The 16,354-nt window shown below is 42.9% G+C and overlaps 1 protein-coding gene across 1 annotated transcript in view; it reads left to right on the top strand.

Moving 5' to 3' along the window:
- LOC114555437 (ultraviolet-B receptor UVR8) overlaps positions 1-16,053 on the top strand; it is a 170,382-nt gene extending 154,329 nt beyond the window's left edge. Inside the window, exon 8 of the mRNA XM_028577806.1 lies at positions 15,944-16,053. Within this exon, the coding sequence (XP_028433607.1) occupies positions 15,944-16,053 (110 nt within the window). The remainder of the gene's footprint in view (positions 1-15,943) is intronic.
- Positions 16,054-16,354: the final 301 nt, after the last annotated feature.

The raw sequence follows: 16,354 nt of genomic DNA, 5'->3' as shown, positions 1-16,354 counted from the left end.
CTAAACTTGGAAGTCATCCCAGAAACCAAAAGTAAATCTAACTTGAAGAGAATCCAGGTTTATATTTTATTTTCCCTCCATCTCCACATTGAAAGAGCTACTTTAGGTACTCAAAGAGCAATGTATTTATTGTAAAATGCAAGAATTTTCGACTGGCACTATTGTCCCCCAAAGCTTTGGCTAATGCTGTAAAATGTTGATTTAAGGACAAGAAGGGAATGTCAGCAGTGTAATAATGGGGGTGCACCACATGAAACGAGGAATAAAAGAAGACATGTTACCTGGATTTGCATTTCTACTGTTGATAACTTAGCCTAGCAAGCATTGGGGGAAATTCTATGGGGGGGTTCAGTGCTGCTGAACATGCACACACTGCACTCACTAATAATGTCTCCTGTGAATTATTCTGTGGCATACAGTATGACTCTCCAGTTCAGACCTTTACTTTACCTATACCTTTACCCTTTTAGTGGGACAAAAAGGACTGTAATCGCTCATATTATGTCATATCATAGCTAGTTTTTAATTTACATAGCAAACAACAATAAACAACACATACTGCATGAGAAAAGACCGTAAAAACACAAATCAGATTCATTGTTATTTTTTATTCAACATGAAATAACAATAAATGCCAGATTTAATGTTGCTTATTTTATCTGCTCAACAGTCAGAATCGACAGCTGATTTATATTTTCAAATTGTAATGTTTCATGTAATATTTTTGTTATTCAATCACATGAGTCATTGTTCTCAAGAGTTTTTATTTTTTTTTTTTTTTTTTTACCCACTTCATCCTGGACAGTCATAAAACAATCATCGAAAATTAAATTTGCAGCACAACCGCACAACAGATGTCAGACTTGTATTCGTGTGCACGTGTTGCAGTGACAGTTTTATGACGATAATGATTTCTTGCCTTCTTTTCCTATATTGACACCTGCCTCCCAGATCAATGGCAGACAGTGCAACAGGTAGACAGAATGCAGGAAACATTATGCCGTTAGTTCTCTCGACATAATAAGTTCCCCGGGGTACATCCCAAGACTTTATTACTGCTGCTTACCTTCCAGTCAGAAACTTTGAGAAGATAAGGAAAGGAAAGAACAGAGGAGAGGAAAAGAGAGGTCGATGAGGGAGGGGGAAATCGGGACATCCTGCACGTCAGTATTAATGATGAGAATTGGATGAAGAATTAAAGTAAATAAAATAAAAAGAAGCTTTTATCCAATAGGTGGTCAATAAATTTCAGGTGTTTGGCTTATCTTAGTGAGACGGTTGTTAAGAGTTTTGCAGAGCACATTCCAAACAATAGCATAACTCATTCCTTCTTCAACATCTGTTTTATACAGTTTCTGTCATCTCCTCTCCTGTCAGACAATAGAAAAGAAAAGCAACTGAAACTTAGATTTCAGGGTCATGAACTGACTGCACGGGGTGTTGAAGAAAGCCGATATATTGCTATACAAAGCTGAGTGTTACATATGATGTGAGATTGGGAGTATACTTGAGTTGTATGCTTGTAGTACGTTTTTAAAATGATTTATAATTGCCATAGACTGTATATAAAGATGGACGACGCATCTCCACTTCCTCCCACTGTACAAAAGTGAAGCCAAAATATCCCGGATACGGGCGCTGCCATCTTGTAGTTTTGGAGCCAGAGTTTTGCGCAGTAGTGATCAGGCAGTGGAAGTCCCGCCCATTCACTCGCCCGACCAATCACATGTCAATCACAGCTGTCATCAGGACATTTCACCCCATTTTTAGCGCATCAAATAACTAAAAAACAAACTTATCTGAAAAATGAACAGTTGAACCAACATCTCCGTGATAAGATCTAACTAAAATGACAGAAACCATCTTTGGAAAAAATGTATTTGACTATATATACCTTGATTTTTGAGTTTGGTCCATGTCCCATCCGCTAACATAGATGGGAGCGGATTTATGACATATACTGCAGCCTGCCAAGAGAGGGCGATCAATACGTTTTAGCTACACTTATACAGTCTATGCATCAAACCCTGATAATTACCCCCAAAAAACGTGGCTTACATCGGTCAGATGAACGAACACTGAGTTCTACCTGAATATCTAAGTATTACATTAACCATACATGTAATTTTTCAGGTTGTTTATCCATAAATATGACTAAATATGATATAAATACCTGCCATTTTAATACATAGGTATAAAGATGTACTAGCTTACTAGATTCATCATTGTATTATGTAAATAAATTGATTTCTATGGACATGTGATACCCCAATTTTGATCAGCTATTGCAAGGTATTTAACCTCTCATGGAATATTTCCAGAAGTCATGAAAGAAAGGAGGCTGTACTTGACAAAAGGAGGGATGATATTTGGAGTAATGGGACGCACCTCAGGTGTAGCCTACCTTCTGCTTATAATAAATGACGTCCGTCCTCTTAAAGACAATTCTATTACCTCCCCAGTCATGTGCAATCAGTCTCTGTCAGGGAAATGGATATGCACACGTGTTACCAAATCGGTAGCCAAGGCCCTATCAATAAAGGCTGATCTCAAGATTTATGCCACTGCTTTGGTGGCTGTTGGCCGGTACACATTTCTGACTGAATCACAGCCAAGTCTTTCGCTCACGATCTAAGTACAACTGGCCATATCTAATTGTTATGGAGGACTTCCTAGGGAATATAATGTTGTTGTTCACGTTTATTGTAATCATGTTTTTTTTTTCATGACTTTTTTCTCTCTTTTCATCAAAAAAACAAGTAGAAAGTTTGCCACAATATTTTTAGCACCGTGGACCTGTGATGGACCGTTGGGACTCATTAGTTTCTCTTGGAGACGAGCATAAACCTCCCCCACCCTAAATGCTCTAAGTCTCCAGTTCCTCACAGAGGTAGCAACATTTACAGACAAACATCACTTGCAGGATTAAAACCCTGGGATGCCTCTTTTTTTTCTAACCAGGGCTGCGTATTGTTTACTGGCAAGAGAACCACAAGGCTTGAATCTTTTTGTAGTATCCTCTGTTTTACGTTTATTTTCTTTTTCTCCTTGTTTTTTTTTTTTCTCTATTCTCTTTTCTATTGCCATTTTGCATTTGCCCTGAGAGCATGAAACCAAAGTCAATGAGAACCAGGGGTGTATGGGTCCCAGCAGGGGTGAGGGATCAGACCCTCTTTGAGTGTCACATGTGGGGCTGGTTAAATCGGGGTTCAGACCTAAACGTACACGCGCACACACAAACGAATGCATGCATGCTCATGCTCTTTCATAGAAGGGGGCCTCTGAATAGTGGTGTCATTTTTTAACCTCATATCATCCGTCCAATACTTCCATTATTAGAGCATGGTGGTCATAATGAGAAATACGCTCTGGAAGTACTCAACAATGTACTAATGATGTCATGATGCTATTAGTTTACAGAGAGCGATCAGGGAATCAATCATTTGCTGTCTAAATGTAGGAACATATGTTCTGTAGGCATTTTACATGATTGTCTCGTGTGTGTGTGTGTGTGTGTGTGTGTGTGTGTGTGTGTGTGTGTGTGTGTGTGTGTGTGTGTTTGTGTGGGCACTCTGTACTGATTTATGTGCATGTCCATAATTTCTCTGAAAATCTGTACACCCACCTAAAACTAGCATCTTTTTTTTTCCTCAAGTTGCACCTGATACATTTCTCTCCTCTTGTGTCTGTCCAAATATTTGAGTAGGAGAGACATTTAAGAGAGACCTTGAGAGCAGCACAATAACCCTCCACTTATGTCTCCGTTGGAGAGGAAGAAATAAAAGCGAGAAAAAAAAAGAAGCTTTCTCAGGCGGGGGCCAGAACATCTGGAGTGCAGGAAAACACGTAAAGCTACCCTGATTAAAATCACACTTTTCCTCCCGAGCTGTGACAAAATGACACTTAAAAACAGCCAGCCTTAGAATAACACACTCGCATATTAGAATAATACAACTTAAGTCTCTCTTTTATTAGATAAGGGTAAGCGCAAATATAACTTGGCTCAGGTTCAGCTGAGGCTGTGATGTCTGTTTAGCCTGCAAGTTACACGCCACCTCAATAGCTAAGCAAGTTTGGTTTTCTTCTCCCCTCTTTAGCTAATTTGTTTGTGGACTTTTTCAATTCTCATAATTTTATCTTAAACTTGCCTCTTAAACCTTGACCTCCTGAGTTATTGTCGAGTCCTGTGGGCTGGAGTGCAGGCTGGGTGGCCGGGCCAGCCAGGCAGGAAAGAGGAAAAGCTAGACTCTTTGGGATGTGTTTACACAAATGGGAAGCTTTTTGGTGGGAGATAAAAGTTAGGAACAGCATTGAAGTGCTTTTCCCATCGTCTCTGGAATCCTCCTCACATCGAACCTTCTCCTGTCACTTTAACAGATGTGTGCTTTAGGAAACTGTAAACCATGTGTGCATTTCAATTTCTGTGATCATCTTATTGCTATAACATTAAAGACTAAAGGACTGTGTATCTGCTGACAAGCCAAATACAAAACTTTGTAGCGTGTGTAACAAGCAACACAGTACATGCTGACCTCAGAGGACACATCATTAGGAGCAGGTTTGTCGTCAAATCATGTAAAATGAGATAGACGGCTGCTGCACATTGACAGATATACAGAACACGAGCTATGTGGTTGACTACCTGATTCCAAAGAGGCATGTAAAAACCAAGCCCTCTATCTATGACCCACTGTTTGTCCGCGTAAACCTCTACGCTGTAATCCCTTTGGTGTTCAATTAATCCACTCACTGCTGTTCCAACTTTGTATTACACACCGATTTGTATAACCCCTCTCTCATAAGCTGTCTGTATCTATGTTAGCTCAGCCCTTGGTTTTTGCAGCCTTTACCATCACCTCCACCACCAAACAGGCAGACAGACGGAGGGAGAGAGGAAAGCAGGGAGGGAGGGAGGGTCAACATCAAATGTGATGAATGCCTTTCTGCGCAAAAGCTGTACGGAATGTCCTTGACTTTAATCAAAACTATTTGTTTTTGGGGCGGCTCGTCTGTTGTCTCATGCGCTCATGTCCACTGATAGCCTGACATTAATGACACCATAAATCAGGCCAAGCGACGCTGGGGTTTTTGGTAATGTTTCAGGGCCGCTACAGAGATGGCGGTCATTGAGGAGGATGAGGAGGAGGAGAGTGAAGAGTCTGTTGGAATGCCAGATTATGTGGGGGGGTTAACTAGCCCCTTGAGAGAGAAAAAAAAACAGAGCTATGCCAGAGCCAAGAGAACCAAAGCTAAGCTGTTTTTTTATTATTATGCATGAGATAATATGTTAGAGACAAGAGCTACATGATTTTGTCCAGGATGTTTTTTAACCTAGTGAACAGGGAAAGAAAGAAACAATGAAAAAATGGTACTTTTCCTCAAATAAATATATAGTAGTGGAAATGCAGCTGATTTGCAATACAGAAATCTTTTCTTTCTCTGTACTCAACAGCCACATGGGTACTTCAGCAGCATCAAAGACTTGGGCCAAACACGACTGATAAGCTGCTCTCTGTGGATATGTGAATGCCATGATTCTCTGCTGCACATTGCTCATCTGTCGCTGTGATAGTCCGCTCACATAAACACACAAGCCCTCTCTGGGCCAGGATCTAAACAAATCTGACATGATTGATTTGACAGAGGCTATGAGATAACTGTTCATCGGCCAATGCACCATGAATAGAAAGGCCCTGAAACCTTCACACAGTAGGGACGGGCCAAGCTAACACTGCTGTCCATTTGTATGTTTGAATAGAGGGGGCGGAAGGCTGAACAGATGTTTAGTGTTTCTAAGGGTCAGTTAGTGTAATTCTACCTCAATTAGCTAGGATTTCAGGCATTACCATGTTCTGTTTTGGGTCAGTGTGAACTTTCACATGCAGAAATCGTTAAGATATGACACAGCGTTGGAACTGAAGTAGGCTGTGGGAGGCTGTAGTAGAGCTGTTGCTCTGAATTTATTACTGTGGTCAAGTCCTTATAATATATCGTGCATTGGTGGCAAATATATACATTTTCATGGCTCAAATAGGCTTGAAACAAAACAAAGGACTTAATGCCTTTCTCTTATCCTTCTAATTGGAAATGCATACAGGTTTTTAGAGCAACACAGTGAGTGTTGTGTGGCTTTTCTTTCTTCCCTGTCACAGTCAATGCAAAACTAAGGAGCTGTACATAGATCACAATCACAAGAGCTGTTTGGTTGAATCTCACATTGCCAAGAGAAAGCTATCTAGACAGTGCCTGCCAAAAGAAGTGTGCATTTCTAATCCCTAGATGGCTCGTAGGCGCAACAAATCTTACCTATCTACATGCTGTCAAAAAATGTCACTGCCATATCAAATAGAGAAGACGATACCTGAAGGAGAGGTGCTGGAGGGAGGAAAAAGGAGAGGAAATATACAACAATGTGCATTTTCACCAGTACACACACACACACACACACACACACACACACAAATACACTGGAGAGACATGGAGCTGTCGTCAGTTGACAAACAAATGACAGACAAATGACATGTTGGAACACCTCCACCAGGCCTGATAGTAATCGCCCTGTGAGATTGTGCCAGTGGTGTATCTTATGGAGAGAGAGAGAGAGAGAGAGAGAGAGAGAGAGAGCCAGGCCTGTGTCATTTTACACAAACAAAACCTCTGCCAAACACCGGATGTGATTGCTTCCACCGCTGTCAACTGTGTCCAATCTAATCTGTCTGTCAATCTGGGTTGCAGGGAGTCAGGGCATGGTTAAAAGAGGGATGATGGAGAGGTGGAATGCTAAAGTGGGAGAGAAAAGGTGGATTTGTTGCATTGGACAGAGGATTTGATTCTAAAGCTGTAACATTGTGTTAACATGTATGCTCCCGATTAAACTGATAGAAGGCTTTTGCTGTTTTCTGCTTCATGGTTATAATCTACATGTACAGTATACTGTAGATAAAGCTAGCATTGAATAACAACTGCTTTACTGAGGTGCATGCTCCATGTTTAGGTGCTTTAAAGATTTTCCAGCATGTTTTTCCTCTGCCCTCAGTGTCACTTTGTTATATTCATTTGTATACATGTGCATGTATTTGTGGTGTGTCTGTATATGTGTGTATGTGTGTGTGCGCGCATTGGTGTAGAGGCTGTATTGCACTGTGCATGGTTGGGTGTCATGTATCCAGCAGTGAAGCCGGTGGATAATTGGCATCATGGTCAGACTCTCAGCAGTCTGAGCTGACCCGAGAGCTGCAACAAAGTGAGAGAGAGAGGGAGAGAGACAGAGGGACTCAGTGTAACCTAATGACAGAAAGACTGACTACATATACAGTACAATACAGGAATAGGAGGGTTGCTTATTTATGTATGAGTCTATGAGTGGGGATATGAATATGATGATGTGTGTGTGTGTGTGTGTGTGTGTGTGTGTGTGTGTGTGTGTGTGTGTGTGTGGGTGGGTGGGTGTGTGTGTGGGTGTGAGGGTGTGTGTGTGTGTGCGCACACTTGTGTCTTCATGGGAATGTATCTGCAAGTGTTGCAGACACCTGCACTGTTCGTCGCAGCGCATGCACACACATGAGAGTGCACATGCACATATCTACTTGTATGACTGCAAATGTGTGCGTCAAGAACAAAATGTAACATTTAATTAAGAGTGCATGCAAATGCCTGACTTGTACTTTGTTACTTCTTGGAAAAAAACAGCAATCAATGCATTTATCTTCAAAATCGTCAATCAGGCCAAATGATACTTTTATGCATGATGCTCTTATGACTCATCAAAGTGTCATGGTGGGCCATGCTCTGCGACCTTTGTTTTTGTATGTGTATCTTGGTGTCAGGCTCAGGACCCTGCTGGCGGATACTGTATAATGTGTGCTTTTGCTTCTCCCTTAATTCAATCAAGTCCCTCCCATTGCCATGGCCTCTTTATTCCAATTCGATTAGTGGGCTAAAGCCATCAAGATTTCCTGGACAAAATGAATGCTTGTATTAATCCTCGCAATTTCCATTTAAAACGTAAGGGCATTGACTCGATTAATAAGGGCTGATGCTGAATAATTACACAGCAAACACAGGGAGGGTTATAGGAAAAGCACAGCTGGGCCTGCCCCCAAACGCCCTCTGGGAAACCAAAGAAGGGGGGGTCAAAGTAAAGCAATGGCAATGACTGAGGTGATGAATTTCTTAGCTGGCCCCTTATGCAATTAACGAGCAACGCTTCTATTAATTTGGTTCCCCCAGAGTGGTGACTGGTCAGATGTCTCAGGGTCAAGGGTCAGGGGTCGAGAGCACAGGTCAAGCCAACAACGGCGCAGAATAAGAGAGAAAGTAAGAAAAGAGAGGGAGAGAGAAGGAGAGAGAGAGAGAGAGAGAGGAGGAAAAAAATTACACCTAAATCAGATTCCAAAATTAATTTTAAAGGCTGGGGTTGCCTTTAGTTTTGAACATGACCACATTCTGTGCTGGGTTCTATCAATTATTTTGTCTAAAAGGTATCCATGTGCATGAGGTATTCAGGGATGTAGGTATGAAAGAAAACATCCAGTGCACATTTAATTGGGAGTGATCAATCGTTGCATGCAGTGTTTGAGCATTCAATAAAGGCCCAATCAATGACGGGGTTGGGCTGAAGGGAGAGAAGACAAACAATGGCAGTGTTCTTTTAACAGATTACAAGTTAACATTTATTCGTTGGAGATATCGTAAGGCCAGCGCCGCCACCGGTGTAATATTAAACTAGTGATCCATCGTCATCCATTACAAATGTCCCATTGATCTTACCCACATTGACTTTTCCCTCCGGTTCTGGGTGGTGGAGAATGTGTTATCCTGCTCTGTGTAGTGTGCTTCATGTCCCAAACGGTTTATTTTCTAAGCGCATGTGGAAAAAGGTGTGATAATCATAGCATACTAAGTATTTACTTGCAAAACCTCAGTGACCTTAGTACATGTTTTCCTTTAGGTTGTATTATATTATTTAGAGTTGTTTGTAGGTTTTTTTTAGTCTGCAGTGAAAAGATGCAGCATTTGTCTTATCTCAAACTACCTACTGTGCTCAGAGACTTCTCGGGTTTGTCAGTTTAGGTCTTATGGCGGTCTCAGATTTGAGTTAAAATCAGAGGGGGATTGAACTTTTGCTTTAGTGGCACCCAGGCTCTGGAATAATCCTCCAGTTAGGATTAGGTCTAATGACACGGTCTCTGTTTTTAAAACCTACATTTATTGAATCACTTCCCTACCTATAATATCCTTTTATTGCTTACATGTTAGTGCCTTATGCTTATCCATACATGTATACCATATATTGAAATGAGTCTGCTAAAAATGTTAGGGTCATAACTCAAAGTCAGAGCCCACTATCCTTTAATAACTCTTAATAACAGTCTCACTGACCTCGCTCTGGATACTCTCATGCTAGGCAGCGAGCACTTCAAAAGAGGTCCAGCGGCCTCAAGGTTAATGCCGTACCAAATAAAGGGAGAAGTTGTTAAAATTAACACTGTGCCAAGGCAGCTCTGTTTCCCTTTAGAATATAGGGAGTCTTGATCCTTTTATGTTTAAGAGAAAGCATTCCCACATGTTTTCAAATATGGGGAAAATGCTCCAGGGATGGACTGTCATGGCTGCCTCCTGTACGGCTTCAAAATACCTCTTTGTTAAGTGGCAGCGGAGGAGGAAATGAAGCCTGACACTGTTTTGATTCTGAAAACACCATCCGGACTCGCCCTGCCCTAATGATTATCATAGTTTTAAGAAGTGCTGCGTGCATGGACGGAAACTCTGGACGATAGTTCATACTCAAGGTTTAACTTAACTGCCTTCCTCCTCTTACAGCGCCCCGCATTTCTTCCTCGCTTCCCCTATTTCTTCATGTCTGACTCTCTCGCTTGCTGGCTCTGGTGTTTATGTTTCTTTTTAATTAATAAAAAAAAGCATTTTGTTATGGTGGGATTCTGTTCAACTTCAGTGAAAACGATTGGTTAATCAGCTTAGGCAATGTTAAAATGTATTTTTTGAGTGTGCTTAGTGCCACAAGAGGATAATTACATGAGCATATTTGTGTCTCTATACAAGCTGTTTTAGTGTATGGTGTTTAATTTGCAGATACTGCATTTCATTCTACATGCCTTTATATTTACTAGTAGATACAGTGGGGGAAATAAGTATTTGACCCCTTGCTGATTTTGCAGGTTTGCCCACTTACAAAGAATGCAAAAATCTACAATTTTAATCATATGTACATTCTAACAGTGAAAGACAGAATCCCAAAGAAAATTCCAGAAAATCACATCATATGAATTTATTAAAATTGATAACCATCTGATGAGGAAAAACAAGTATTTGACCCCCTGGACAAACAGCATGTTAATATTTCGTAGAAAAGCCATTATTGGCCAGCACAGATGTCAAACGGTTTTTATAGTTGGTGACAAGGTTTGTGCACATTTCGGCAGGGATGTTGGCCCTCCTCCCTGCAGACAGCCTCCAAATCATTCAGGTTCCGAGGTTGTCGCCTGGCAACTCAATTTTAAGCTCCCTCCAAAGATTTTCAATCGGATTCAGGTCTGGAGACTGGCTGGCCACTCCAGAACCTTGATGTGCTTCTTCTTCAGCCACTCTTTTGTTGCTTTGGCGGTGTGCTTAGGGTCGTTGTCGTGCTGAAACACCCATCCTCAACCCATCTTCAGCTCTCTCACTGAGGGAAGGAGATGTTCCAGAATTCCACGATACATGGCCCCGTCCATCCTCCCCTCAATACAATGGAGTTGTCCCGTCCCCTTGGCTGAAAAGCACCCCCAAAGCATGATGTTGCCACCCCCAGGCTTGACAGTGGGAATGGTGTTCTTTGGGTTGTACTCGGTGTTCTTTGCCCTCCAAACACGACAAGTTGAGTTGAGGCCAAAAAGTTCTATTTTGGTCTCATCTGACCACATCACCTTCTTCCAGGCCTCTTCTGAGTCGTCCAGGTGGTGAATGGCGAACTTCATGCGGGCCTGCACATGTTTCTTCTTGAGCAGGGGGACCTTGCGCGCGCTGCAGGATTTCAATCCATGACGGGCGTAGTGTGTTACCAACCGTTTCTTTTGTAACTGTGGTCCCAGCTGCCTTCAGTTGATTCATCAGTTCCCCCCTTGTGGTTTTGGGATGATTCCTCACCGTTCACATGATCAACACCCCACGAGGCAAGATCTTGTGTGGAGGCCCAGACCGAGGGAGGTTTGTGGTTTCTTCCATTTCCTGATAACTGCACCGACAGTTGATCTTTTCTCTCCAAGTTGCTTTCCGATTCTTTGTAGCCCATCCCAGCCTTGTGCAGATCAACAATCTTGTCCCTGATGTCCGTAGAAAGCTCTTTGGTCTTGCCCATGTTGGTGATGTTGGATGCTGGTTGTTTGGGTGTTGACAGGTGTCTTTTATACAGGTAACGAGGTGAGGCAGGTGTATTTGATGTAGATAATTGGTTCGGATTGGGGCTGTGTCTTAAAGAAAGACTAACTGGCTTGTAGGAGCCAGAATACAAGCTGTTTTCTAGGGGGTGTAATGGTGTTTTTCCTCATCAGATGGTTATCAATTTTAATAAATTCATATGATGTGATTTTCTGGAATTTTCTTTTTCTGTCTTTCACTGTTAGAATGTACATGCCTTTTTATTTTTGTACTAGTAGAAACCTGCAAAATCAGAACCACAAAGTGATTTGCCCTTAGCTAATTTTGCCATCTGTTGTGACAGAAAAGCTCCCCCTCAGAGTCTCCCAGTAGTTGAAGTAGAGCAATACAGTGAAAGACGACTAACCCTAATCAAAAAGACAAAACAACATATGCTTATACCCTTGCAGTTTGAGCAGAAGTTCCTCTCTAATATGCGGTGCCACAGATGACTGACATTGTTTTGTTTCAGCTGCACTTTTCCCATCTGCCAGCAAATAGGCTGGATTCATTACATGAGGAGTTTTTATGTTTGGACATGTGTGGTGAACATGGATGTTGGCGTGTATGTCGTGCTTTTGGGAAGTACGCATGACTAAAGTATCGATCTTCTCGGTGCTGAGTCCCCTCTTAGGATGCAGTGGGCAGTCGAGGAAGAACAACCGAGGCTCTCATCCCGTCTCCCCCTGGCCCCACTTCCATTGCATCTCTAACTATTGTTCACACACACAGATCAGGCACCAAGTGGAACTGCAGAGCCAAGGGACTTGGAAGGGAGTGGGGCTAAAAAGGGGGTGTCCTAGTGAAGGAGATAGAGTGATGGAAGGAAAGCAGTATCGAGGAGCTTGTATCTATCTGCCTGCCTCCTCTTGAAGGCCGACCTGACATGGTCCTAAGCCTGGCTCAAGGGGCTTATGCAGATTCAATGACCTTTTTCCCAGGGACCAGATTTTACACTCAAATTACCATTAGAGCGATGGTCTCCCTTAAGGGGGCCCCGGACCAACCGAACCCCCCAGCAGGGGTTAAAAGCCACTGTGGTGCTGTGTCTGGGCTGCATGCTAAACGATGTGGAACACATGTAAACTACAGAGCGGCCACGCCGTTAGCATTGAGTCACAAACTGAAGGTGAGGGCGCCAGCAAGGATTGGTCATATATTACACTTCTGGTGGAAATGCCAGGGTGATTTTGAGATTCATGTGATGCTAAGTGGGACATGGTTTGTTACGCTCCATTGATGGCTGTATCATACTGAATTTGAGCAATCTTTTATTAGTAGAACGTGAACTGAAACAGTTTTTTTTTCCTCTAAGAGTTTTATTCAGGATAGTTCCACTTACACGTAGTGCTTCGATAGCTCAATAAAACCCATTAAAATGATATAGAAATTTTGCTCCAGTGTTAGACTGCACATTTTGTCACATGCCAACACTATTTCTTTTAAATCATACTTGAACAAAAGGCACTTGAGACTTCATGGGAGTAGTTTTACTGCACCGATCATGCTAGCGAAGAAGGACATGAGAGGAAATGGAAAAACAGCAGAGTTCTGCCCTTATTACTTCCCTCAAACATAAGAGAATGATGGCACCCCCTCCTACTCACACTGTAACTCTACTACAGGGACACAAGGACATACAAAGTGAACACACACACACACACAATTTCACCGCCTCTTCCTATGGCCGCAGGTTTTGTTTGTCTTTAATTCCCTGCTGCGTGAGGGTAATGGGGATTCTGTGACAGCTGTCATTCTGCCGTGACCTCAACGGACTGCAGATCAGTAGTGGCACAATGATTGTCAGGATCAGGTGTGTGTGCATGTCTATGTGTGTGAAGGTGCGTGTGAGAGAGAGAGAGAGAAAGAGAGAGAGAGAGAGAGAGAGAGAGAAAAAAGGAGGAGGACAGATGAGGGAGAGTGCATTTGATGTGAAAATAGTGGTTAAATACTGAAAGGGACTTCCTCCACTCTAAGACCCCCCAGGCCCAGAAGTATGCCACTATGAATATGTCTATTCAGCAGGAGAGTCGTTCTGACAGCAGGCCAAAACAAGACTCATACACTCATAGGCTGATGTGACAAAGGGCATTAGGAGCTGGAAAGGCATAATTTAAGTCGAGACGGGATGGAGTTTGAAACATTTCCTCCACATATTACAAGCTTTGATGTAGTGAAATATTTGATTAGGCATGAAGTACTTCATTTCAGGCCACAACAGTCAGAAATTGTCCACAGTTACACCCCCGATTTGTTATCATTTTCTTCTTCTTTTACTCCCTTCTCTCTCTCTCTCCACATTCTCTCTAGTTGACGTTGCATACTGGAGAGGAGCTGTCAGAGAATGTGAAAATAGAAGAAATAGGTACACATGATAGCGGGAGCAGAGCGCGGTCGACTGCCAGGGCGGGTAGGAGGGTGCGGGAGGGGAAAAAAGACAGAGAGCGAGAAGGTTCATAGTTAGTGGTGATTCTGCTTATTGACACATAAGACCAGGCTGTGAGGTTGGTGCTCAGTTCAGCGGTCCCACTGGGAGAGGGTGTCTGCGGTCGAAGCCTCGCGTTAGACCACAGCCAACAGTTGCGTGCTAAAATAAAGGTGGGAAGAAATAAAAAGAAGTGAGGGCGGGTGGTGGTGCTTGGGGGGACGACATCTCCCATCATACTCTGCCTTTCTCCAACTACCCCCCACCCTCCGAACATCCTCTCCTTATCATCACACTCTGAGCTGCCCGGGCCATTCTCACTTCCGATAGGACAGGCTGTCTCCCAGAGTGAGGGTGTGTGTGTGTGTGTGTGTGTGTGTGTGTGTGTGTGTGTGTGTGTGTGTGTGTGTGTGTGTGTGTGTGTTTGTAGGGCCCTGCCATTGTGCATGACTCATCCTAATTGGGAAGGTCTCTACTCGGTAGCAGATCCTTCTCCTGCTGTTTCAGCCTGTTTAAAGTGATGAACCCAGGATGAGATCAACAGTCGGACACCGCAGCTTTTATTGCCTCTGTGTTTGACCTCGTTCTGTCTTCCTCACCTCTGTGTATGTGTGAGTGTGTGTGTATACATGTGTGCTTTAAGAGTATATCCTTCACTTCATGAGTGTGTATGTGTAGTGTATGCAGTACAGTACATGGTGTGTGTCTGAGTATGCGTGTGTGTGTGTGTGTGTGTGTGTGTGTGTGTGCGTGCGTGCGTGTGTGTGTGTGTGGGGGGGGGAATTCGAAGAACAGCACAATTTGTATTGAGGCTGCCTCCCCTCTCTTTCCCTCTCACACACACACACACACACACACACACAAGCACACACTCTCACCCCTCTAAAACGATTATATGTCAGCAATCCCCACAATTTGGTTTCTGCTAAAGCTGCTGTGAACTCATCGCACCCATCTGGGGAATTATGCAAGCTGTAATGCAGGTCTCACCTGCCAACGCACAGCGCGAGGCCAGCTGGGGGACTGGCCGTCATGTGATAAGTCTGCCCTGACCAGTTCAAAGCTGATTTGGCCAGGGGCTGATTGCTGGCAGCTAATCATTTTAGCAATACCTAGTAGCAAGGAAGTTAAAGGGAGGTGGAGGAAGAGAATGAGAGGAGTCAGGAAGGGAAGGTGTGGGGAAAGAACGGGAAAAGAGAAAAATAAGTGGATCTTTATTTGTATCCCCCGTCATCTTTCTGCTAACGTTGTACTGCTAAACTTATGATGAACTCTGAGATCTTTTTTATTTACATTAAGTGAAGGTTTTCAGCAGCCCCTGTTTAGACAGTGACATTCTTTGGTTGTTTTGGCTTTGTACTTCAGCTTATTGGATTTGGCATAAAACAGTGTGGTTAGAATGCCAACTTTCTTGTTTAATTTTAGGGTGTTTACGTCCACATCAGATGAACCGTGCAAGAGATGGTGATTTCTGCCTCTCATAGATTTCATTGATTCCCACACAGTCTATCTGATGTCGACGTAAACATCCTCAAAGTAAAGATGAAAGTCAGCACTTTAACCCCAGAGTCATTACTTCGTTTCCAAACCAGTGTGCTAAAGAGCACCAAGCCAAAACAACAAAACATGTGTCACTGTCCAAATACTTACAGACTGCACTGTATTTTCATCCTCTGTGTTTTATTGTTCTCATGTGTTTTGTTCTGCTATGCTATTCTCTCCAGCAGAGGATACGTCTGCCAAACTTTTGTAACAACCTTGGAGAATATGGTTTGACCGACTGAATTTGATGCTCCACAAAAGATATATTCTTGGAACAAAATGATGATACATTTCAGTTTCCTGACAAATGCTCAAGGCCACACATCTGAAATGGACAGGACTTGGCACACAGAGTTGTTAAAAATGGAGTAGCTTCACACTGTTACCTGAAGAAATCCCCAAACCTTGAATAAACTATTGTATTGGTTTTGATCATCTTCTGCCAGACTTGTTATTTGGATTTAATTCTTACACGTGCGTGCGTGCGTGCGTGTGTGTGTGTGTGTGTGTGTGTGTGTGTGTGTTGGTCTCTCTCTGATTGAGACATCTTTGTGTGCACAGGCTCTCTGGGTCGATGTAAGCAGTGGTCTTGGCAGTGGCCCTCCATCTTCTTATCCCAGTGGGGAGCACTCTGCAGCCAAACCCAACCTGGGCTTCACAGCCTTCGATAAGCCCTCAAATGGCACAGGCCAAAGGGCCAGAGAGAGACAGAGAGAGACAACCACACAGTGAGAAAGAAAGAAAGAGAGAGAGAAGCAAGGATTTAACCCATACAAGGGTTATTCTGTGCTAATGTATATGCACTAAAAAGCTCCTATTTTTCCAGCCAATACTTTATTTCTGGCTCCTTCATATATCATACACAAGACCTTGCCTACCCATGTTGATTTTTTTTTGTCCCCCATCATCAGTCGACATAAATACTCAGTATGTCACAGCAGGCTATGCTCCGAACGCCCCCTCAGTGCTTAT

This window comes from Perca flavescens, chromosome 5, assembly GCF_004354835.1.
Source record: "Perca flavescens isolate YP-PL-M2 chromosome 5, PFLA_1.0, whole genome shotgun sequence".
NCBI lineage: Eukaryota > Metazoa > Chordata > Actinopteri > Perciformes > Percidae > Perca > Perca flavescens.
Note: the sequence above shows the minus strand (reverse complement) of the source record. Positions and strands in the feature narration are given on the sequence as shown.